Source organism: Crocodylus siamensis, chromosome 4 (genome assembly GCF_052110815.1).
Source record: "Crocodylus siamensis isolate JL-2025a chromosome 4, ASM5211081v1, whole genome shotgun sequence".
In the NCBI taxonomy this organism is placed as follows: Eukaryota; Metazoa; Chordata; order Crocodylia; family Crocodylidae; genus Crocodylus; species Crocodylus siamensis.
This window is the reverse complement of record NC_143398.1, coordinates 56,103,035-56,128,370: the sequence shown is the minus strand read 5'-3', so window position 1 is coordinate 56,128,370 and position 25,336 is coordinate 56,103,035. Positions and strand designations below refer to the sequence as shown.

General features: G+C 41.3%; 1 protein-coding gene across 2 annotated transcripts in view; it reads left to right on the top strand.

Annotated features, from left to right (window-relative positions):
• The window catches only part of GXYLT1 (glucoside xylosyltransferase 1), a 48,374-nt gene extending 23,247 nt beyond the window's left edge, over window positions 1-25,127 (top strand). The window contains exons 4-8 of one of the 2 annotated variants that reach the window (XM_090042338.1): window positions 1,363-1,488; window positions 1,970-2,221; window positions 20,213-20,336; window positions 20,661-20,833; window positions 22,489-25,127. In XM_090042338.1, the coding sequence (XP_089898464.1) occupies window positions 1,363-1,488; window positions 1,970-2,221; window positions 20,213-20,336; window positions 20,661-20,833; window positions 22,489-22,650 (837 nt within the window). In that variant the 3' untranslated portion in view covers window positions 22,651-25,127. The remainder of the gene's footprint in view (window positions 1-1,362; window positions 1,489-1,969; window positions 2,222-20,212; window positions 20,337-20,660; window positions 20,834-22,488) is intronic. The other variant, XM_090042339.1, reaches the window with a different exon arrangement.
• Window positions 25,128-25,336: the final 209 nt, after the last annotated feature.

Genomic DNA, 25,336 nt, shown 5'->3' with positions numbered 1-25,336 from the left:
AGCAGTGATATTTCTGTTCAGGAAGCTGAGGGAGTCAGTTGACTTAATGACTCCTTGTTCTTCACTCCACGGTTATTAATGATAGACTTTCCTTTTTAATGGTTTTAATGTTTCATTAATCTAGCTAACCTTTCCTTTGTGATTTTGCTGTCTCCTAGTTGCTCCTGGACTCTCATTTTCTGTTTCACAGCCCTGAAGGCACTTTACGTCTTTTCTGAATCATAGATCAGTCTTCAGTAGCAGCTAGGGCTTCAACTTTTTGGTTGATCAGGAAAGGGAGGATGAGTGAGCTGAAGGCTAGGCTCTGAACATGTTCTGTGCAGCCATAACGCTGCAAAAATAGTTTCTTCTGCATTTTGCCTTGGGGGCATGTGGTATGCAAGAAGTAGGGTATTTGATTATTTGTACATATCTGGAACATCTGAGATACATGGGACAGATTTGAGAGATTGACTTCATAGTAATTGGAATACTCACTAAGGACATCAGAGACTTTTTTGGAGCAGGAAATTGAGAATTGAATTTGAATTCATCATAAATCTGCATTGGTGCAGCTCCAAAACTCAGAACCTGAATGCTGCCACCACAAACCCTCACACCCCTTTGCTGCTACCAGATTTGGGAATTTTGATCACTGTTGGTGACTTAACTAGGTTGTAGGAGGAAAAAGAGGTGGCAGCATTCACCCCCTGGGTTTTGGACCTGCATCAACAGCAGTGCTGACAAGCCATTTACACACTGCTGGATGCGGGTTGTTTAGCCCATGTGAAGTCACTTAGACTAGATCGGCCCCACAAGTCCAAATGTCTGACAGCTGTGAATTAGATTATGCCTCCTTTTGGCAAACTCCAGCTGTCAAGTAGGAAGTTCTGGCCAGATTAACATACTGAGGCAGTAATTGAGTCATTGGCGCACAGCTGGAAGGTTGGATTATTTTTGCAATTTGATACTTTACAGTGATGGTAAAATTTACATGAAATTGTTCAGTAGTAGAACAATGTGACTAAATCCATGTAGTAATTTCCTTTAGTAAATTTTCTACTAGTTGAGCACTTTGTATAGTGTTTGTATTGTCTCTTTTTATATCCTATCTTTGACTTGCTCTTGCTTTGAAGGCCTTTGAGGATTGCTTTTTATTTTCTGGTTCAACATCAGAATACTTGAACAATACCCTTAATTGATTTTGTAGAACTGAAACAACCTGAGTTTGGAGGAGGGAAGAAGTAAAATTGGTATGGATTTTTGCATATATTCCATTTAATTTACAAGTCAAAATGGTTGGTTCTTTCAGTGCTCTTTCTTATGGTTTTTATGCTTTCCATTAAAAATAAGCTTAAACAGTACCTTATATTTTGTTCTTAGCTTGATGGCTTCCCATATCAAGGAAAACATAATTATACCTTGTATCCAATAACATTTCCTACTGAGAGTGCAACAGAATGGAAGAAACTGTTTAAGCCCTGTGCTTCACAACGGTTATTCTTGCCAGTAAGTTAGTATATTTCACAGTAGTGTACAATGCATATTGTTTATATATGAATTCATCAAGATTTATGTTCTCAATTTACCTAATCTTTGACAAATTTTGTGGAAAACTGCTTCTAAATGATATTTGTGTAACATTTTTTAAAATGCTCTGAATGAAACCAAGGGGTGCTTTTTATTTAGCAGCATTAAAAACAAAATTTCCTTTCCTCATTTCCCCAGTCACTAGTGTCTTAAATGTTGTATGTCAGGTTTCTGATTTTCTGTTTTCACTCCAGTAAATACTAGACAAAGTGAGTTATTATTAATAACATGATTTGTACACTCTGAATCTGAAGATAATTAATTTGCATACAGTGAAAATAAATTAGTACATATAAATTAGTTTATAGGAGCTGTGAGCAAGAGTGACTGTTGCCCAGTTTTTGTTGGAGGTGTTTAATGAGTCATCTCAAGTTTGGTTTTAAACATCTTTCCCTCACAGTTGATCCTCAGAGATGTGGACTCACTACTGTATGTTGATACTGATATCCTGTTTTTGAGACCTGTTGATGATATTTGGTCATTTCTGAAAAAATTTAATTCCACACAAATTGCTGCAATGGCGCCAGAACATGAGGAGCCTCGTATTGGGTGGTATAATCGATTTGCTAGACATCCCTACTATGGAAAAACTGGAATAAATTCTGGAGTAATGTTAATGAACATGACACGTATCAGAAGAAAGTATTTCAAGGTATGGACTGCTTTGTTACTATTTTTTCCTATTCGAATTGTGAAAAAAGGTTTTAAAGCATTATTTTTTCAAAAGTGAAGTTAATTTGTAGCATGTATTCTCTCGTTCTTGGATCAGTTGCTGAGTCTATGTGAGACTGAATGTTAGCTCGTTACTACTGTGCAGTATCATCACGTGGCAGGAAGCATGACATAATGCTGCTGCACAGTAGTAATGAGCTACTGCACGTTCAGTGCCACCTAAAAGTCATTCAGCGATGCTACTGCACAGGAACTCCAGGACTTATACAAGTAAATGACTGGTCAGTAACAACTGCGCAGTCAGTGTCTTGTGTAGAAGTGGCCACTTCTACATTTAAAAAAAAAAAAAAAAAAAAGGCAAGCTTTAGCTAAATTGGTAGCTAACTTGGTTCACATTTAGCTGTGGGGTTTTTTTGTGGGGGGAGGTTAACTGCATTCTTGAATTGCAGAAATGGTGAACTAGGAACGAGCCAGTCTCTTGCAAAAAGTTATAAACCAACTGATAGATATTTAAGCTTATTTGCATTTCATAGTATACTTGTCTGAGAAAATTGCACACCGTGTCCCTATTTTGTAGTATATTGCAAAATTAACAATCAAACCTTTAATGTTGTAGAAAGTGTGTATAGAAGTATGACCAGGAGGTGGTGCTACAAGATTAAGTACCAAGACAGTGGTACATGCTACACCATTTCTTTATTTTGATTCTTACTTTCAAAAGCTCATTTACTTGAATTAATATTCAGTAAGATTGTATTTCAGCAACATGTAAATCATTTTAATAACTTAGATTTCTTGATTTAATTTTCTTCCAGTACCAAATTATACCACTATTGAAATAAATTCTTGCTAAAAGAAAATAATTAGCAGCTGAAAGTATATGTAAGCATTTCACATCTGTGATGCTACATGTGTCAAAGACTATTACAATATGGATAAAGTTGAAGAGAGGTCACTTTTACTGAAGATAGGGATGGTAATCAGCTTGAATCTGAATTTCTGGTGGATGCTTTTTATGTCTGTTCTTGTCCAAGAATTTAACTTCATGAAAAAAGGTCATTTGGCCTTTCCTAAATTGTGGAAGTGGAGGTGATTCACTGTTTTTCAGATTTGCATCTTCATCCCCTCCTTAGGAGATTAAGTATGGTATTGGAAATCGTTGGACATCCTTTAAAATTCTGCCTTTAACTTGCAGTATAACTGCGTATCAGTCTCACAGTGTTTCTAGGTTTCTAAGTTATTCAGACTTTTTTCAAAGTGAAAACAATCATATGCAGGGATGATTCTCTTCCATCTCCATGAAGTTCTCCGAAATCTTCAGATTAGAAACCATTTATAAAGTGCTACAGTTGGAAAGCGTATTGGCCCAATATAGAGAGATTTCCATGTGTTTTCTTGTATTTCATTATAATTTCATCCAAGGTTTTGTTTACTGCCATTTTTCCTTCAACTATATCATCATCCGTTTCTCCAAACCAAGTCACTGTTTCAGATCTTTCTAAGTTGTTTTGTTTTGTTCTCTGTCTTCAGCGGTGTTTGCCGCATCTCCAGAATCAATCTCACTCACAAGATTTCTTAATATTCTAGGTTTAATTCGTCACTCTTCTCCAGTTTTCTGATTGCTGTTGTAAGAAAGGGACGGGGGGGAGTAAATGGCTGCCTTCAGGCCTGCTGGGGATAGGCTGCTCCAAGCTTGTCCTCAGGACCCACTTCTGACCACTCAGACTGGTGAACATTTGGCTGTGGGCTGAATTATCAGACTCAGACTGGCATGGTGGGCTCTCCCCTGTATTTGCAGGGACATGCCTTTGACCAGGAATAGTTGAGCCCACTGTTTGCTTTATAACCAAATTGTATTCCATTTAGCTGCATAATTTGATGAAACTGACTAGTATCTATCCATTTTAAGACTTCTCTTAGGTCTTGGCCATATGTTCAATTTAAGGCATGATACAAACGAGTCACAAAGTTATTCCATATTATATGTGAAATAATGTTATGGCTTGTTTACTGTACTATCGCACATTAAATTGAATTGCATTTGTGGCTGGTTTTCTATTTAAGGTACAATTAACCTGTTCATTGTGTCTTAAATATAACATGTTGGGGGTCTTGGAGACTAAAAGTGATCTCCAAAATTGTGTAATTGGCCTTAGTAAGGTACAAAAACCATAGACCAGAATGCTCTTGTAGTTGAGCATTGTTTATGTTAAGTTTTAGTATATGCACAGTTCAGGTCTGTGCATAGTCTTTTTTTCAGTTTCATAGCTCTGTATTTAAACAGAAAAAAACTACCATAATCTACTTCACCACTGTCTTTCCAGGAAAAAAATCCAACCTTCCTGTTATCAGTGCCATTTGGATTAAATGAAAATTGATCAAGCTTATTTTTGGACTCATATACCTGCTCCTTTTTAAGCTGTTTTGTTCTGCTTTGCTGCTCTGTCCTGACAGCTATCACACGATTGTTTGAGCTAGTTCAATAATATTCTTAACTCAGAAGTACCAAGCCTTAATTTAAACCTTAGAATACCAGTACTTGGTGGACTATGTGATTGAAGTAAATGGGGTTTTTTTGTTTCCTTTTGAGATTCTGCTTCAGTCCAATAGATCAGACTTAGGAGATCTTGATATTTAATTGCATTCTGCAAAGCCTAACACTGTATCCCTGAAAATTACTCTAAACAGTTTCTCTCCAGCACTGACAACTTCCATCTTCAAATACTTGAGTGACCACAGATTCATGTATTTTTAAAAGCAGAAGGAATAATTATGGTAAAGTAATCTGACCTCTCATGCAACATAGTCCATGACTTTTCCAAATTAATTCCTGTTTCAAGTCAGGACACACATGAGACCTTGCCCAGAGATCACCCATGTTCAAGAAAGATGAACTGAGAGTGGATACAGAGGAGGGCTACTAGGATAGTCAGGGTAATAGAGAGCCTTTCATATGAAAGTAGATTAAAAGAGCTTGTCTTTTAGGGTAGCAAAATAAAGGATGGAAGGGGACGCGATTGCTGTCTATGAGTGCACTAAGGGGAGGGTAAAACACTAGAAAGGGAGAAGATAAACTACATTAATAGATATAAATGAAATAAGAATATGTTCAGACAGGAATTAGAGCAGTGAGAGAATGCAAGTAGACTCTTGTTTCCCAATTCATCACAAGGGAGAAGCTATGGAAATAGTTGTAGAAGTTAATTTTGAGATGTATTTAGCAGCCTTTCACTCATGTATTGATGTGGATAGAATCAGGTTTAGTGCCCTACTTACCCGAATCCAAAACAACTCTCTAAATTTTTTTTATCGCCCCCCCCCCCCAAATAATTAGATCTTTTATACAGGAAATCTGTATAAATATATTATACTTTTCCATGTATAAGATCTAATTATTGGAAGTCTCTCTCTTAAATTTGTGCTTCTTGTCCAGGGCTGGAGCTGTGCCAGAGCTGAAGGGTATGCAACTGCAGGGGAGGTGGGGAGCAGCAGCAACAGGCAGGGTAGATGGTAGGGCTGTGCAAAGTTTCAGTAGCTGATTCGATTCAGAGGCGATTCAGCCCGATTTGGCGGCCGAATCTCCCAATCCAAATTGAATTGGGAGACGCATTAAAAGACTTGAATCGAATCAGAAGCCTTCAAATAGATTCGGAAGGCTTGCAGCAAACAAAACCTTCGAAGAGGGAGGAGGATGGGATGATCTGTGTATTGAAAAGGCTTTGGGGGTGGGGAGGGAAGGCTGCTCTGATATTGACATCTGTAGCTGGCTGGTGACTGTGATTGTTCTGAGTTCCCTTCCAATCACCGAGCTGGGGGCGGGGGGAGGAAGGGCTGTAGAAACAACATATAAAGCTGTGTCTGAAGTAATCTGTGCCTTTTATAAGCTGTCTCTCTGTTGGAGCAATAGCATCTGAAAGGCTCTGGCTTGCTAGCTAGCTAGCTTCTCTTCTTGTAAGTTGTAGCCAATCCTTTCCTACTTACCCTTGCCTACAATTCCTATTGTTATCCCTATCCATTCCTTTCAACTTATTCTTCACCCAAAATCCTCTTATTTGTTCTTGTTGGTCTGTCTTGACTCTTTTCACCCTAAAAAAGAAACTAGTATTTTCCCTGACAGTGTGTCATCACTGTGCAGGAAAGCATAACATATATTACACATATGCACACATTTTGTAGCACACCAAATGTTATGAAGCATGCTGGAAAGACAGGTGCCAGGTCTTCTGGCAGGGGAGGGAGAATGGACAGGGAAAGCTGCAAGGTCCCTCCACCCCGAACATAGATGCACCCTCTTTCCTGGCAGCAATGAGTCTTCTGCTAGTGGGAGCAAGGAGGTGGTAGTAGTGCCTGCACCTGCACTACTACCACTAACCCACAGCAGCATGACATTCTGCACCCCAATTTCAGTTCCCAGCATGAGCCTTCCAGTGCCAGGGGAGGAGCCGGATCTGGAAGCAAAGGAGCTGAAGGCCATAGCAAAAGAAATTCTGGGGAAGAAGAGTGAATCTGAGTTTGTGCTCCACACCTCTCAGAGTTCCCCTAGAGGCAGGTCTCCTTCTCTGGAAGGCACTTCAGAAGAGGTTGTGGGGGCAGGTGGCTTAGCTCCTCCTGTTGTGCCTCTGCCTGCTGAGGAGGTGGATAAAGCAGGATTCCCACCCTCAAACCAAAAGTGAGTGGATAGTGTAGTGTGGGATCATTTTGAGGTGGCAGATGATTAAGGGTTGGTATGCTGCCTGCCAGCATTGCCCAAAGCACATCAGCCTCGGCAAGGATAAGAAACACTTTGCCTCTACAGCGACGCTGCTGCATCTCAGGAGGGAGCACCCCCTTGCACTTGTTCCTCCTCAGCCTGGCACCAGTGGAAGCATATGCCCCAAAATAAGTTCCTCTCTCACTCCAAAGCTCTTGTCCCCAAGAAGCAGAGACAAACCACCCTGGACCAGTGGGGGCAGGTGGATACAAAGGGGGGCATGTTCTGAAGGTGAACAAGGTCACCCAGAGCATTGGGGAGATGCTTGCTGTGAATGGCTAGTCTTCTCCTTTGTTGAGTGTCCAGGGTTCAGGAGGCTCATGGCACTTGTGGCCCCATCCTACCAAGTGCCTGCATGAACCACCTTTAGCAGGACAGTGGTGCCTACCTTGTATGAAGCATGCAGGGAGTACTTGAGGGAGGAGCTGCAGAAAGCAGGTCCACAGGTAGCTTTGCACTTCACCTGGGACATCTGGAGCAGCTGGTGTGGATATCATGTCTACTTCTCCCTCAGGGCACTGGTGTGATCAATCAGGGTGTTGGTGGACTCTCCTTCAAGCTGAGGTGATGGATGAGTCCCACACGACAAGGTAGATCATGGTGGCCATGAATCGCATGGTGCAGGGGTGGCTCGTTGGGCAGGGTGAGCTCACCTGCGATTTCATGGTCACTGATGACAGGGCGGTGTACGATGCCAACTTTTCTGGCATTCGCTGTGTGGCACACAAGTTCCACCTTGTAGTCAAGGAAGCTTTGGAGGGGACAGGGTTCCCGTCACTATGAGCCAACTCATTTAAAAATGCAGGAAGGTGGTGCGCTACTTCCACCAGAGCATCAAGGGGACCAAGATGCTGCAGGACAAACAGGCAGAGCTGAGCATCCTGCTGCACAAAATTATGCAGGATGTGGAGACTTGGTGGAACTTCACATACCTGATGCTGGAAAGGCTGGTTGAGCAACAGAAGGCCATCTCTGAGATGGCCTTGGTCAGGGAGATTGGGATCAGCAGCTCCCATAACAAAACAGAGTGGAGTACTATCTCCCAGATCTTGGTCCTCAAGCTGTTCCTCGAGGCCACCAAGAGCCTCAGTGCTGGCGGTGCCCTCCTTAGCTAGGTGATCCCTGTAGTGAAGGTGCTTGAGAATGAGATGGAGAAGTTCGATCAATGTTCCTGGCTGGGGTAAGCCGTGTTCACCAGAGGTGCAGGCACTGGTGATGCAGCTGAAGGAGAGCATCAAAAAACAAAACATCTGGATCTGTTGCAGACTAGTACGGTCCATGTGCTGGCAGGCATGTGTGACTTGAGGGCTGAAGGGGAGCGTCTGCAGTAGCAAAGCCCTTGATTGCTGGATGCAGGTGCTGGTGAACAGTCAGGAAGGCAGAAAAGCAGAGGTGGGGAGGATGTGGAAGAGGGGGATCCACTTTTCCATGCCAGCACTCCAACCACTAGCCAATCTCCTCCACCACAGCTGCTGCCAATATGGGCCAAGGGATGGCTTCAATGTTGGGGTCCAGAGACAACAGACCACCATCAGGCAGATAGTGTGGGGGCCTCGGTGGCTACCTATCTCACTGAGGACGTGAAGCTGCTGCACTGCAACCCCTTAGCCTATTGGGCAACCCACAGCCAGGTGTGGCAGGATCTGGCCATGGTTGCCCAGGAACACTTGTCCTGTCCACTGACCAGTGTTCCAAGCGAGAGAGTGTTCAGCATTGCTTATGATGTTGTGACACCCCACCGCACCTCCTTGCATCCTGGTTTGGTGGAGCAGTTGGTGTTCTTGAAAGTGAACCTCCCGCTCCTGGAGTTCCTCAGGCTCCATGTATAGACAGAGTGAATGCCACCCTCCTCACTGTGCACCGCTTTGCTTTTTTTATTTGCTTTTAAAACATTGAGGTGCTCTTTCACAGAAACCCCTGTACCAGTCTGTCCGAAACCTGGCAGGCCTCATGCCTGCATAAGGGGCATCCCTGCTGTCTTCATCTGAATCTGCAAAAACATAACAAAGTTATCGGTATTTATGTGATTCCCCATTATAGTCTATGGCCGAATCCCTGAATTGGTGTTGAATCTCTGAATCCGAATTGGTTGAATTGAATTGGGACAGTGATTCGAATCACTGAATTGAATTGCTGTCCCTTTGAATCAGCCAAATCTGAAGTGAATACTTGCTGCTTTGCACAGTAGTAGATGGGGAGTGGAGGCAGCAGCTGCAGCTCTGACTCCAACCCTGGATCAGGGCTGGAGCCAGAGGCAGAACAGCCTCTTGACCCACTCCCTCACCCCTTCTCCCCTTTGCACTTAATTTTGATTAAGGGTTGGTGTGAACAAAATGAGATGATCAGTGAGACTATTTCTAATGGATTGAACACCTAAGCAACTATAGCAATGATCCCTGAAAGTCAGCCAAAACCCTCAACAGGTATTCTTATGCAGGCCTTTTGAATGATGCACAATGAGTCAACTGGCCAGCTCTTGTCACAGTGCCAGGAGTCACAGTTTTGACTGGTGTTGTCTCCTCTTGCTTAGTGACAGCTCCTCAGACTTAAGTTTTTCCTTAAGCTTTCATACCCTTTTACAGCCCTCTTCTGTATATTTCATATATGGTCATGCTATAGATTGCAGTGAGCTACTATTTTGGTCTGAGGTCCACATAGGGAGTTTTCATGAGCTGTTGCAGGATGAGTCAACACTCACCCCTCCCCTGCCCAACAACTCACTGGAATTCCCTATGTGGGATGGGGCTGCGGGTGGGCAGGAGTGGGATGAGCTGATGAGGCTGGGATCACAGCCAGGTTATGGGGTGGTGACAGTACAGGGCTCAGGTCTGGGGCCAAGCTGCAATCTGCTCCCTGCATGCCCCTCCCCTGTGTAGTGGGGAGAGGGTGGCAGTAGTCTGCCTGGGCAGTAGGTCCCAAAAGCTGGGTGGGTGGGCAGGCAGGGAGGGGAGGAAGGCGGTGAGAGGGGGACAAGGGGCACAGTGAGCAGGTGAGTGCAATGAGCAGCCACCTGTCTTTGGGTAGAGCAGGTGGAAGGCAGCTGGGAGCCTGAGCCCTGCGTGCTGGGGCAAGAACCTCTTGACTGAAGTTTCCTCCTGGCCTGAAGCAGCACAGCAGGAGGAGCCAATGCTGGTGGTGAGGGGAGCTGAGCTGCAGCCCTACTGGAAGCAGTGAGCACTGGGCAGGGCCAGGCCGGCAGGCACAGACAGGAGCAAATTACTGGCTGCCCCTGGCAGGGCTCAGCCTCTTGTGGAGTGAGCGGAACCCAGTCAATTGGCAGGTGCCCCCTGCTGGACAGCTCAAATCAGTTGGCAGGCCAGATCTGGCCCACGGACCATATTTTGTCCACTCCTGCTATAGATCCTTACCAGTTACCTTTTATAGTAGCTATTTCCTTATCAATCTGTCACCCTCAGCCTGTTTCTTTTTAATTTTCTTCTCACCTACTGAGCCATCCTTTGCCATGTTTTGCTTTTCTATTCTATCTAGTTTTTCTACATTTTACAGCTATCTATATTTTGTTTTGCCTACAACAGTTGCTTACATTGCCTCTTCTCATTTCACTTGCAGCTAATGGTGTCCATTCAAAAAAAATGGCGTAAGCTATGTTGAGGCAGCTTACAGACCTACAATCCCATTTCTGATAGTGGTTCCATTTAGGATGCCATTGTCCTAAATTGTCAACAGTCCAGGTATAAAGTGAGGCTCCACTCTTCTCAATGCCAAATGGGGTGCATCCACCTGTGGACAGATGTTTGGCAAGTCTCAGTGGTTACCCCAGCCTTGCCTGGTGGTCACGGGGATCTTACCACAAGGTATCTGTGAGTATTTGATGCTGAGCCAACCTGGCAGTTCTTGGATATATATATATGCCTTACAGCTACAACTATTGCTGTCATGCTAATAAAAGCTTGAACAATTGAAATAAAAACAATAGGTTGTAGCATCATATTAAATACTCCCATGGTGGATAGAGGAACTCAGTAATGACTGCCACCAATGGTGTGTCCCTGCTTTTTAATTTTTCCTAAAACTTCAGTAACCTCACTGTTGTTATTTTGAATCGATAGTAGAATGTTTTTGTTTTGCTCATTCTGTTTTGTTAATTGAGCTAACTTGGTGTGTTCCATTAGTTGTTCAAATATATTTATATTAATTTCTAATTTGATAAGCATAATATCAGTATGCAGTGTGAGATTATGAATTAACAATTGCGTAGTGAGTCCAGGGGTTTTGAACATGCATGAAATCGCTTGCTCTGGGTTTCCTCAGCCTAGTAGATCCTACATTTTTACAACATGGTATGACAAATGGAAGAGACATTGTGAGACTCTTGTCTCACTTGCTGATGTACTGATGCTCCTTAAAGGTGAATACAAATTTGTACCAGGCATCTGGATGTAGCAGGATGACAAAAAAAGGCATTAAACAGCTGTAATAAATAAAACTGCAGAGTCCTAACCAATATCATGGCCATTGCCTCTGGGTATTTCACCACCACTGGGTTACCTTATTGAGGACTCAGTCATCCAGAGTCAGCTTCCAGGTTTTGCCACCCACTTTCCAGACTGATCAAATGGGATTGTTGTTGGTGCTTTGTATTTCCACTACTATTCCCTGTTCTTCAGGGCATTGACGGTTGGATGCTAGCTTCTGTTTTGTGGTGGAACTTATACTGCCATTGGGGAGGTGGGTCAGGCTTTTGAATTAGTACCTCAGGGGCCTGAACCCAGTGGCAGTATAAATTTTCCCACATTCTGGCTTGTTTGTGGTCTAAACTGCCTGACAGCTGTTTTAGCTATTTCCCCAATTTCTCCATCCCAGTCTAGACAGGCTGTTACTCTCCTGTCGTTAAGGCAGCGTACCAGTGAATTTTTATTGCATTTGAATATCTGGCTCCTAACCTCCACAAAAAATGTTTCTTCTAATAAAGTCCCATCAAGGAACTGTCAACAATTTTCCATTAGCCAAATCTACAATGGTATTCAATTGTTGCAGGGCATTCGTTCCCAAAATTTCAGTGCCCCCTAGTGGGGTCATTTCAAATTTCAGCCTGCCTGATTGCACTATAAACTGCTTTTCCACTGAAAACAAAGTTCAGCTTTTACCATCAAACCCTTTTAATTTTTCTTTTGCCTGCTCCCAATTTTAGAAAGACTTCTTTTCATTTCTTGCAATGAAAAATGAAGCATCTGTATCAATTAACATTTGCTGTTTCAATGTCTTCTCTCCCCATGGATCAAATTTCACTGTTACCATGGGCTGTCTCCAGTGATCATAAGTGATTGGTGCTGAGTCTAAAATGGGGTGCACCGAAGATGCCAGGCTGCTCCAATAGTGACTTTTGGGGCAGCACTACCTTCCTTCTTGTTTCTCCTTGTTCACCATTTCTTTGTATCTTGCCAACTTCTGGACCAGTTCAGTAGCCAGTAACCTGTCTATATCTTCCGTTTTCTCATACTGCAGCAGTCTGTGCTACACTTCCACTCTTAAGGGATCAGCCATTCACTATTACCATTTTCATCAACTGTTTTCTACGATTATGTGAACTATTTTTTTGTCTTTTCCTCCTGAGGAGCCTTGCACTGAATGGCCTCTTGAACTTGTCATAATGAAAATCAGGTTGCTGTCTGTTTCCAGTAGGCAGGCCTCCAGCAACGTAGAGCAGTTTCTTTTGCTCTACATATGTCTGGTCTCTCCAACCATTGCTGCCTTTTCCTAGGAAGCCATTGATAGTACTGGTTTATGAGGAAAAAGAGTTCCAGTACTACCACCTGCACTACATTTCAAATTGGGAGGGACAGTTGCAAAATTTTTTGGAGCCTTACACTCCTGACAGTTCTAACAAATCCCCCACTGTATATTGCTTTTGCCCTGTAGTGGGTTAACTGTCATTAACCCACCATGGGTGATGGCTGTCTTCTGCTTGAGAGGACCCTAGTGTTTAGCAGCCACTTTCAGTTGGTTGGATGTAAAGGGCACTCTTGTCTGAACTGGTTATATCTGGCAGTCCCTTTGTGCCCCCAGATGAGTAGTTTCTTTAAGGATTATCAGGGCCATAGATACAGGTACACTGATGCATCGGTCTACTAATGAAAGTAAAATTGACATTATCAGCAATCAGCATTTTTGGCTGATAATGTCATGGATAAATGCTCTCTCTGTGCATGCACATAGCTGCAACATGGGGCCAGGAGTGCAACCCAGCAGTATGGAGAGCAGCGATTAGCTGGTTAAGTCTTTGCAGGGAGGGGGAATGGCTGTAGGGGAATGAAGGGGTGTGGGGGGAGTACATTGAGGCCCCCATGGTGAGGGAGTGGGGCTGGGGCAGGGGAAAGTGCTGCCCAGCCAGGATGAGCTGTGGGAGGAAGACGGGGGGTGGCTTCCCCAATGTGTGTATGCGCAGGAGGCATGGGGGGGCATGTGCTCCCCCGGATTTGTGCCTGGGGTGAAGGCAGTCTGCCCTGTGGGGTCAGGGGCTGAGCCAGCTTCTTTCTAGCACTGGGGCTGGACTAGGGCTGCACTCAAGGTGGGTGGCAGCAGCACTGGGAATGGGGGCTACAGTGAATTGGGGGTGGCTGTAGCCTACTCCGTAGCCCCTGCTCCTAGTGCCGACCCCCTCTGGGAAGAGGCCATTGCAGCCCCCAACCCTGAGCCTCCAGTGGGCAGCCTGCCCTTGTACATGCCCCCCATACCTCCCTTGGGGTGCACACAGTGACGGGAGCCACCCTCCCTATGCCTCCCAGATGAGCTGCCCATAATTCCATTTCCTGTCCTGCCATGACTGAGCAGTGCCTGCCCTTACCCCAGCACCACTCTCTCCCTCACTGTGGGGGCCTATATCTGCACCCCCCGCCCATGCCAGCCTCTCTAAGCTGCTGGGCTGCATATTGACAATCGGATCAGTACTGGCTGATATGGGTGGTTAATAATTCATTGGTATCAGCCCAAAGTATTTTTATTAATGCACTCCTAGTTATAGGCAGGGCCATCTCTAGGGGTGGGCAAAGCACACTTTGGGGGGGCCCTATGGACAGTGTTGTACATGCCCCGCTGTATGCTGCCAGCTCTGCGGTCTAGCTACTCACTGCTGCCACCCCCCCCCCCCCCCGGCCCTGCACAGGCTGATATTCCCTGGGCCCCACACACTCCTATGGGGGCTCATTTATGCATATTTCTCAGCTCTTCCCCTAATGGGACATGTAGAGGGGGTCTTCTAGATACCAGATCCCATGTATAATCATAATGATACAAATCAGGGGCACTCTCGTCTTCCCCTTCACTTCCACCCTGGATGGTTGCCACAGTTCCTCTCAAGATGCCCAGCTTCTGTTCTTACTCCATTAATTTTGGCTTATAAGCACTATAATCAGAGGGTATGCCTGCCTATGCAGGTTAATGACTGCCTGCATTTTATCTTGGGCATCCTGAGCCACCTTTTGCTACATTTTCTTTTCCTCTTCTTTTCTCTTTATCACATGCAATACCTTTTGCAGTCCATGCTCAGTTTCAGTTACATTACAGTCATCCTTCAAAGCCAGTCAGAGAAAGTGGATGAGATATACCTTGACTTTAGCAAGGCTTTTTGATACAGTCTTCCAGAACATTTTTGCAAGCTAGCTAAGAAAATATGGGTTGCATGAATGGACTGTATGGTAGATAGAAAGCTGGATTGTCTGATTTTAGTAGTAATCAGTAATGGGTAGTAATCAGTCGTTCAATTTCTAGCTGGCAGCCAGTATCAACTGGAGTACCCCAGGGATTAGTCCTGGGCCTGGTTTTGTTCAATATCTTCATTTATGATCTGGAAGATGGGATGGATTGCATCCTCAACAAGTTTGTGGATGACACAGACTGGTGGGGTGTAATAGATACACTGAAGGATATGGCTAGGATTCCAAGAGACCTAGAAAAATTAGAGGATTGGGCCAATAGAATTCTTACGAGGTTCAACAAAGACAAGTGCGCTTGTAACGGAAGAATCCCATGCACTGCTACAACCTGGGGACTGACTGGCTAAGCAGCAGCTCTGCAAAAAAGGGTCTGGGGGTTATAGTGGACAGTGAAATGGATATGAGTCAGCAGTGTGCCCATATAACCAAGAAGGCTCACAGCATACTGGGCTGCATTAGTGTTGCCAGCAGATTGAGGGAAGCAATTATTCCACTCTGTTCTGCATTGGTGAGGCCACATCTGGAGTACTGCATCCAGTTTTGGGCCCCCCAATACGGAACAGATGTGGACAGGTTAGAGAGTCCAGCAGACAGCAACAAAAATAGTGAGGTGGCTGGAACGCATGACTTACAAGGAGAGGGTGAGGGAACTGGGGTTATTTAGTCTGCAGAAGAGAACTGAGAAGGGATTTAATAGCAGCCTTCAATTACTTGAAGGGTAGTTCCAAAAAGGATGGATCTAGACTGTTCTTAGTGGTGGCAGATGACAGAACAAGAAGCAATGGTCTCAAGTTGCAGCAAGGGAAGTTTAAGCTGAATATTAGGAAACACTGTCAGGGGTGGGTGGTGCAGCACTGTAACAGATTACCTAGATAGGTGGTGGAATCTCTGTAACTGGAGGTTTTTAAGGCCCAACTTGATGAAGTCCTGGCTTTAATGAAGTAGCTGGGGATGGGTCCTGCTTCGAGCAGGGGGTTGGACTAGATGGTCTCCTGAGGGTCCCTTCCTACTCTGATTTTCTATGATTCTCTGATTCCTTGCAACACTGCCATCTGTGCCTTAACATTCTCTATTTATTGCTGTTACTGACAGTATTTATCCTGCTAACTCTGCACTTCTACCTTTTGCTGTGCCAACTCCCCAGTCAGTTCTCCAGCTACCATGAGCAGACCCTATAATGCTGCTTGCTTCTTAGTCTTTTTTTCTCAGTGGATTTTTTCCAGAGGCCATTCAAGAGGACCACTGCTTTAAAAAAAATCTTCTAGAGCAGGGGTTGTCAGCCGGGGTACATGTATCCCTGGGGGTACTTTGAAAGGTCCCAGAGAGTACATGGGGGTGGGCAGAGATGGAGTGCCACCACCCTGCACTGCTGCCTCACAGGAGCAGGGCCACACAAACGCTGCGCTGCTGCCGCTCGCCACACCCAGCTGCTCGCCACCTCCTCCCCATTCGGCATCTGGCTGCTCGCCACCCCCTTTACCCCAGGGGTACACTTACTAAAAAGGGGGCCACCGGGGTACACTTATTAAATGAGGTTGAAAACCCCTGCTCTAGAGCACTGTTCCTGTTCTCAAATGTCCCCTTGTCCCAAAACCAGGGCATGGTAGCCTCTGCCACCCATTTGTCAAACTCTTCTACTTCTGTTGCTGTGGTGTTAGTTTTGGAATGGTGAAGATCCCTAACTCAGATATTTCCTACTTGCCTGTGATCCTGTATGGTCCCCTCTCTCTGCTAGTCAAGGTTGCAGCCCTTGGAGTCCAGGCAGGTTCTGGATATCTGTCCACTCAAGCCCAACCAGGGATACCAAATCTGTTGCACTCTTTTTGATTAAGGGGTGGTGTGAATGGAACAGATTAATCCATGAGATCTATTCCAGTCTCTAATCCTAATTTTTTGAGCACTTCAGTGATCACACTACTCAAACAAAACCCCCAACGGTTTGCAAAGGGATTTTTACGCAGACCTTCCAAACAATGCACAGTGACTTAGCTGCCTCAATGTTGTCATGGCACCAGATTCAGTTTTGACTGGTGTGGTCTCATCTTGCTTGATGACAGCTCCTCAAACTTAAGTTTTTTTTCCTATAGGCTTTTATACCCTTTTACAGCCCTCTTCTGTATATTCCATATATGGTCATGCTATAGATTCTCACCAATTACCTTTTACAGCAGTTATTTCCTCATCAGTCTGTCACCATCTGTCTGTTTCTTTTTAAATTCCCACTTACTGAGCCATCCTTGGCCTTATTTTGCTTTTCTATTCTATCTTGGTTTTTTTATGCTTTACAGCTGTCTACATCTTGTTTTGCCTACAATAGTTGTCTTTATTGCTTCTGTGCTCATTTTGTTTGCATCTAACGGTGTCCATTTGGAAAAAATGACATCAGTTGTCAAGGCAGCTTACAGGCCTATGCCCCTACCACCCTTTAGTGAAATCCAAGATGAGGTGTTTTTTCTCTCATGTTAAATGGGAGGGGAAGGGGGGAAGTTAGAGTTAAATGGATATGATATTCACTTTCTTGTGCTGAACTTTGCTTCTACTTAACTGCTGCAGAGGTGGTTAGTCAAGTTGCACTCAAGTCAGGCAGAAGGGAGGGCAGGGTTGTATTTCAGAGTCAAACTGTTTCAGAGTCATGACCTTTTATAGGCTAGCAGCTAGCAAAGGGGGTTGTTGGGATGGGCTGCCTCTCTGAATCACTTAGTCTCAAAGATGCCACTCTACCCTACCTTTTGTCTCTACAAAAATGCTAGGAATTCAGCCATACCTTCCTTCCCATGTAAACTCAGTTCTCAGTGTGCAATTAAGGCATTGATTCTCAACCAGAGTGCCCTGAGATCCTTTTATAGGTGCCTTGAAATGCTGTACAATATTATCACTATTAGGTTTGTACATATAATTCACAAGATAAACTGAGAGATTTCAAATAGGAAATCCATATCGTCAAACCCATTCTAACCTGTTGTAGTATTTCCAAGTTCCTTGCAATAGAAGAATTAGTCTTTATTTTCTGTAGTCAAAAAAGCTAATGTGGAAGCTAAGAGCTGACATTTTCTGAGGGATATGGTGAGTATAACAAGGGGTGCCTTGAGTCTGCAAAGATTGAGAACTATTGAATTAACCTTCAATTTACAGTAGTTTTTCTACTTGTACACTGATTTAATGTGTAGAATGGAAAGAGGCTTCATCCTGAGTTGAGGATTATCTCTACTCAATTCACTTCTCCACTTTTCTCTTTTATTACTTCTAGGATTGTATTGTAAGTGTGTCTACATTGCAGTGTAACTGAGAAATACCTATACTCAAGCTAGCTGAGCAACATTGAAATCATTAAAACTGATTTCAATAATCTAAGCTGTAGTAGCATGTATATATGTGGGTTATTTTTATCCAGGGCAACCTGTATTCAGTTCAAGGTCTAAGAGAATTTCCTTTTTCCATGCAGTTGGATTTTGATTTTTTTTTGTAAATTACATTATTTCAGTCAAATTCACAGTATTAAAGCAAAATAATTTATCCATAAGAAAAACAAATTATGTTATAGAACACCAAATCAAATGACTAAATGGTATTTGTAAGTCCCCAAATAAGACACAGATTGAAGACCTTATTTGTGGTCTTCCTCTTTTGATTTAAATGAGATCACACATGTACCATCAGCAGAGCTTCATATTTAGTTATGTTGCATAAAGTGCAATTTTGGGAAAAGACTCTATTTTCTTAATACTCCTACATAACCAAGTGTTTGAATCCCTGCTTCAAGTGTAGAACTCAGGTCAAACATAACTATAGAAGCATTGAAGCTTCTACAATTGTTTTGGCTTTTTTTTTAAAAAAGCTGTTCCTATACTCTGCGGCTTTGTCAAAATAACTAATTTGAAGTGTTCATTTCAATCTATAAGTAAAAAATACTGTGTTGTGTTTTTTCGTGGTTAGTTGACACTATAACTAATAATTACTTAAATTTAATATGAGGGGGAGCAATGTTGCTCAGGACTGGAAGCCATGGTTGGTGGAAGAGTTCCCAAGATGATGAACATCATTGAATGTAGCTGTACATCAAGTTTGGTGCATGGTGACCAGTTCCAGACAGGTGTGCAGTACTCTGCCACAGAGCACCAGATGGCAAGAGCTGACATCCTTAGGGTTAAGGCTCTTGTACCCCACAATGACCCAGCCAGATTGTTAAGGATATTGTTACGTGCCTTAACTTTCATTGCTGTTTTTTTCAAGTATTCATGATAGTTCAGAATCTGCTGTAGCGTTATACTCAGGTAGATGCGTTTTGTTTCATGCCTCAGCCTCTGACCATTCAGGTAGATGTTCAGGTCCTGGGCAGCATTGGCATTGTGTAGGTGGAAAATGCTGGAAATTCTTACTGATGCTTGGTTGGAGGCTCCAAATCTTGCGGTAGTCAGCCAGCTTTGTGATGTCACCATGCAGAGTGTGTTCTAGCTAAACCAAGCCTGCCACTGTACAATGATCTCTTAAATCTACCTGTTGCACATCTGCCATCATGACACCCACTATGGCCCAAACTGTTGCATAGTGGATAATGGTATTTGCTTTATCCAACCTGCTACATGGTGGAGACCCTCTGATGTGAGGGATGGAGGTCAACGTTACCACCAGACAAGTTTCTTATCACAGATCCTACAGTCTGCCCACCTGGCTTCAACCTGTCACGCTGTCAGTGGGCCTGGCTGAATAGGTTCTGGACAGGGCAAGGTTTGTGTGCAGCCAACCTCGACCACAGGGGTCTTTGCGAAAATCCAGATTTGTAGCTGTGGGAAAATGCATACCATATCGAATGTTGTCAGTGACTGCCTGCTGGCTAAGTTCAGTGGTAGTCTGCAGGAACTGCACATGGCCAATAAGGATGCTATCACACGGGTTGGCAATTATGCACATACTGGATGACTTAAATTAATGTAATGAAAGTCATTAAAAAACTGAGTAATTTCTGTATATTTATACACTGATATTGTGACTAATTTTCTTTCATAGCTGTTTTCGGTACATATCTCCTTGCTTTGGTATATAATAGGGTTTAAGACCAGTTGAATGTTTCCTGTTGTTGTCCCACAAGAAGTAATTGAAATTTGGGGTAGAGACTGTTAAACTTAAAATCTAATTTAAAATTTCTTGTCCAACTTCATGCAGAATTTTCGACTAGAATAGGTTTAGATGTCTTGTTTATTTCTATTGATCTGCAACAATGGCTGTGGGTTAGATTTCTGCTTGTTGGTTCTGTCTCAGTTTTGTAAAATGTGTTAGATTTTGTGAACCAAGTGAAATATTTTGGCAATTATGTGGGAGATGATAACTTGCAGTCTTGTTTAATGTAATCAAAGATGTTTTCAGAAGAGAAGGTGCAGTTTAAAAGTCATTGAACTTGGATGCGAGAGGTTATTTAAAAGAAAACTGCGTTTACCTTTTCAGTTTTGAATAACAGATGACTTTTCTTTTATATCTTTCTTTTGAATTCTTTCTTTAACTTATCTTTTTAGATAGCTGTCTATTTTTTTCTTACCTTTATTGTTTTAAATAGAACGATATGACAACAGCACGTTTACAGTGGGAAGAAATTCTTATGCCATTGCTCAAGAAGTACAAGCTCAACATAACTTGGGGTGATCAGGATCTATTGAATATTATATTTTTTCATAATCCAGGTAAATCTTTTACTTTAAGTATTCATGCTACACAATTGTAAGATATGTTTTTTCTAAATTAATTAAAATTACCATTTCAATAGAAAATTTTAAGTGAATAAGTTCCAAATAGCATTGTGTTTTGTTTTAAAAATGCTTTTCATATCACTTTTGACACTTGCATGTTAACTAAATATCAGTTATTTAAATGTTGTTTAATTCTAACAATTTATTAAAAAAATAAAAAACAAATATGCTGTCAACAAGATGTTATCTTAACAAGATAAGTATTTGTGTTATCCTAAGTGTTTCATTGTTAACTATGTATTATGTGTTTTTGAATAGAAAGCCTTTTTGTCTTCCCTTGCCAATGGAATTATCGACCTGACCACTGCATTTATGGAAGCAATTGTAAGGAAGCTGAAGAAGAAGGAATATTTATCTTACATGGAAACAGAGGGGTTTACCATGATGATAAACAACCAACTTTTAGAGCTATATACGAAGCAATAAAAAATGTAAGTAATTCATACATCCACATGTATAGATTTATTTTCAATATATTAATTTTGAAGTAGGATATATTTGATAGGATTTGTTTAAATTTAACCTGATATTAATTCATTTTTCTGGTATTACATAAACATTTTAGTTGTAAATAATTAACACTTTCAAACTATCTACAATTCAGCTCAATTTTCAGTCTTTTGCTATAATGGCAGGGCAACTTGTTAGTTCTGTTTCAAAACTAACATTTTAGTGTGTTTAAGAGTTTTTGTAGGTAAGGAATCTCACTTTACATGTATTTCAAGACCATATGTTCACACTCTTATAACAGTTAAATGAAAATGTGTAGGAAACTATATAATATTTGTATAAGGCTATTGCATTACATAGAGACTGTATTTCCATCTTTGTGAGACACTATGCAAACCAGAAGAGATGTTCTCTGCCCCAAAGATGGTACAGTATATTTAGATTTTGATTATAAGGTGTATTTTCATGTTGGGAAACAATCATGTTATATCATGTTGTTATAATCTGTCCTGCAAAATAGGTATAAAATACGTGGTTATCGCTTTAAGTTTTTTTTTTGGTTTGCCAAGTGTGTTGGATTCATTTTATTTTGCAAATAAAGTTTCTAATAAACTATTTATTACTACATCAGTATACTCGCTGAAGAGTCGTAAAATTTAGCACTGATGTGCATTTTAATGTAGAAGACTCGTGTATATAACCTTCAAAAATCAATAGTATATTTTAATGGTACTTTATTACAGGTTGTCATATGGTTATAAAAATGAAGAAAAGTACTTTTGGGGGTCTGAGAATACACTGCACAGAAAGCAAATGTCTTCCCATAAAAATGCGATTTCTTTGTTTCCTTTGAGCATTGTCAAAAGAAAAATTTCTTTCCTTTTATTTATGATCCCATTTGGTTTATGAATATGCTACAAAGTGTATAAAACAACACTGAACCAATGATTATAAGATTAGCAAGATTATTCTACATTGAAATGTTGGTTTTGCATATAATTTGCGTATATCTTTATAAAACAAAAGCTGTAGCGCTGTATTTTTCAGGTCCACATTAAATACCGTATATGGTTGACCATCATTCAATGTAATGACGTTGTTGTCTTTAGCAGAACTACAGATTACTCTTTTCAATGTTATTTCAGTGCAGCTCCAAAGGAATTGTAATTTTTTTTTAAAACTATATTTATATTGGAATAATTACATATTGTTCAGGCCAAATCTCAAAAACAGTGGGAATATGACCAAGGGAATAACCCTTGGACTATTTTAGATTTTTAGAGCTTGTTCTTAATTTGTTTGCTTGACTGTGTATGTTGGTTTTTCATTTTTTCTAAGCAAAAAATGTTACATGTTGCTTTGGTAAACCACAGTCAGTAGAAGTGTTTCATTAGTGAAAATGTACTCTTAGCATTTGGGAGACCTTTAGTATATATTACATTTGAAACAAGGTGTCCAAAGAGTTTAAAGGCATGAATTATTTAATGACCATGGCTTTATTTACTCGGATTTGTGTTGTAAAGGTGGATATTCGTAAATAACAATAAAGACACTTTCATCACTCTTACGATATTTCAAAAAAGGAATCGCGTTTCTACTACCTGACCTTTCCTATCCTTTCTAATTCTTTCCCTAGTATTCGTTTGGAAAGGACCTGGTTCATTCCCTGTTACAGCCTCTAGAACTGGAACTGCAGAGGACAATGCATACCTATTGTGGAAGAATATACGAAGTATTCATAAAGCAGTTAACCAAAAGCATAGGAGATGTTGGTATCAGAAGATCAAAGGGAAGTTGATTTTCACTATGAACTCACAAAACTGAATTAGAACAATAATGGTGGATTGCACGTATAATGTAGGGAGGTTACTCAGTGCAAGAGCCATATATATAATATGGCTGGAGTCAACTGTTCCTAATGTGTGCAGGTAAATGTGTACCAGCGTTTATGAAATGAAGAACTTGTTTGCTGGATAAAGAATAGGAATGCCATCCTGCATTGAAGACATTTCTGATTCTTTTGAAGCTCAATCTCAGCTAATTCTTATTCCGGTTCTGATGACTATATGAGTGTTACTGACTGTTATAGTCAGTAGTTTGAGTTTGCATAATTCCATTGTCTATAATGCTCAAATGAGAGACAGAAATGAAGTTCTTTTTTTTTGGGGGGGGGGGGGGGAAGTGTACCTCCATATATAATCTGAGATTCTCTTAAACTGTGAATGTAGCAATAATTGAGTCTGCACTAACCTCACTTTAAAAGTGCGAGAACCAAGTTGTTTACAAGGCAGAAATTATTCTGTTTTCAAAGAAATGTGATATAACTGTTGACAATCTGTATGTGCCTTTGTGGTCATCTCACACGTGTTAAAATACTGTTTTGACAATCATGTTTCGTATATTTTAGATGCAAACTGCACATTAAGAACACAGTTTTCAGAGTAAGGAGTAACTAGTGTAGGTAGAACTAGTTTCCCCAACTTTAGGTTGATACTTTCTTTTATACAGCATTTATTAAGTGGCTGTTGAGCCATCTTGCCCAAATATTCCAGCTAAGTTGTTTTGTTTTGTTTTTTGTTTTGAATATGAGATTTTTTTTTTTCCTTTTTTGTTTTAAACACTTTTATTAATGCTAGTGAGATGTTTTTGCAACTTTATTGGGCATTCTGGAAGCAGAAACTATAATGGAAAGTTGCTTCTATCCTATTTCACTCCCAAGTGTTACTGCATTTTAAAATATTATAGATATTTTAAGTTGATGGTGAATGTCTATAGTGGGTTTTTTAATAGTTCACCAAAATGCATATATTGCAGGCTTCCTATGGGAAATTAGGTAGTAATCATAAAAATACGTCCTGTTACTAAGTTTCTTTTATACATTTGTTTTGTTTCTTTTTGGATTGGTGCGGTCCTCTGTCTCGTGCTATATCCTCAAACAACTTTGCATATTGGTCAAGTAACAAAGCTTTAAAAAGTTGGCTTTGATCATTGACTTCAGTAGAGCTATACTAATTTATGCCAGTGGAGGGTTAGCGCTCTTTTTTTATTTTTCTCCACAAAAAACAGGTTTCATTTCTTGCCAGATGTAATTTATTTCCATTTCATGGAGAAGAAACAAAGCAAGAAAAATATTATTGATTCTTAATATTAGCAAAATCTTACTTTAATCTTTGTCATGAAATGCTGTTAAGTAATACTTGAGTTGAATTTAAATAATTATTTCACCTCATGCTTTTTATAAGACAGCTTTTTTGTGGAGAGCTAGGGAGTTCCTTTGCTGCCTTCAGCCTAGAGAATTCTTTTCCTGTCCCCCACCTGAGTTCCATGCTTTGAGGCTTTACATTGTGGTCATTCTTCTGTCTGAGAGTGACTGGCTCTAATGTCTTACAGATCCAGCTTGCTTGAAGGAGTCCCTTGAGCACTATAAAAACACATCCAGTATTGAGACTAGTGTCTCTTTTCTGTTTCCAGTCCCTGCTGGCCAGGGTACAATAGGTTGGGATGGGAAGTAGAAGCCAGAATGTTTCATGTGGAGTGAAAAACATTTTTTCCCTTTAAAAAATCTTTCTTGATTTGAAGCCTATATGAAAGCACTGTAAAGTTGCCTGATCTGCAGTATGTAATGCAATTTTTTTATATAAACTGTTTTGTATCAGTGTGTCTTCAGTTTTTTTAACTTGTTGCTAGTATAATGTCTATTTGGAAATGCTTTATCCCATTTTTTTCTCATTTCTATCTTACTGAAATGTTCATCTGATTTGACTCTTTCATATGGCAGGATCTGTTTAAAGTTTGGGGATCTTTTTTTAAAGGAAAATTAAGAGTTTAAGAGCTAATCCAGCGTTTCCCACTTTATTTTAATTCCTTTTCATACAAAATACTTGCTTGGTACTACATGCCACTCTTCCCCATCCCACCCCCTCCCCAAGAGAGGCTCAGGGTAGCTTACAATAAAAATAATTTAAAAAAAGATAAAATATTAAAATAGTAAGTGATCAGTTCATCATCATCATGTGGGTGTGTGTATACACGCATGCAACTTGGGAAATGTACGTTTCTGAAAAAATGACCGAAAGACAATAGATGCCAACTAGCTGACTCCCACAGCCTGACTTGCTCTCTTGCTTAAATTGTATATGTCTCATCCCGTCTCTTATATCTTGTCTCCCCCCCCCAGTTCTTACTCTCTTAGGTCCTGAATAAAGTCATCTGAGCTACGGATCTACAAATCTAACTTCCTGGCTTAGATAGCCCAGAAGGTAAGCAGGGGACTGGAAAGCTGGCCCTGCTGTGATAAAAGGCTCTTACACTCCCTTAAGAAGTTATCAGACTTGTGTATTGGTATTTTTTTTCAGCCTGCAATAAAGCTGACTATTGCTTTATAATTTTAGAAACCTGCCCTTTTCTGATGATATTGGCAGGTGTCATATTGACAGGAGACGCTGCTTTTCTTATAAAAATAATCTTGGAAATTAAATGCAGAA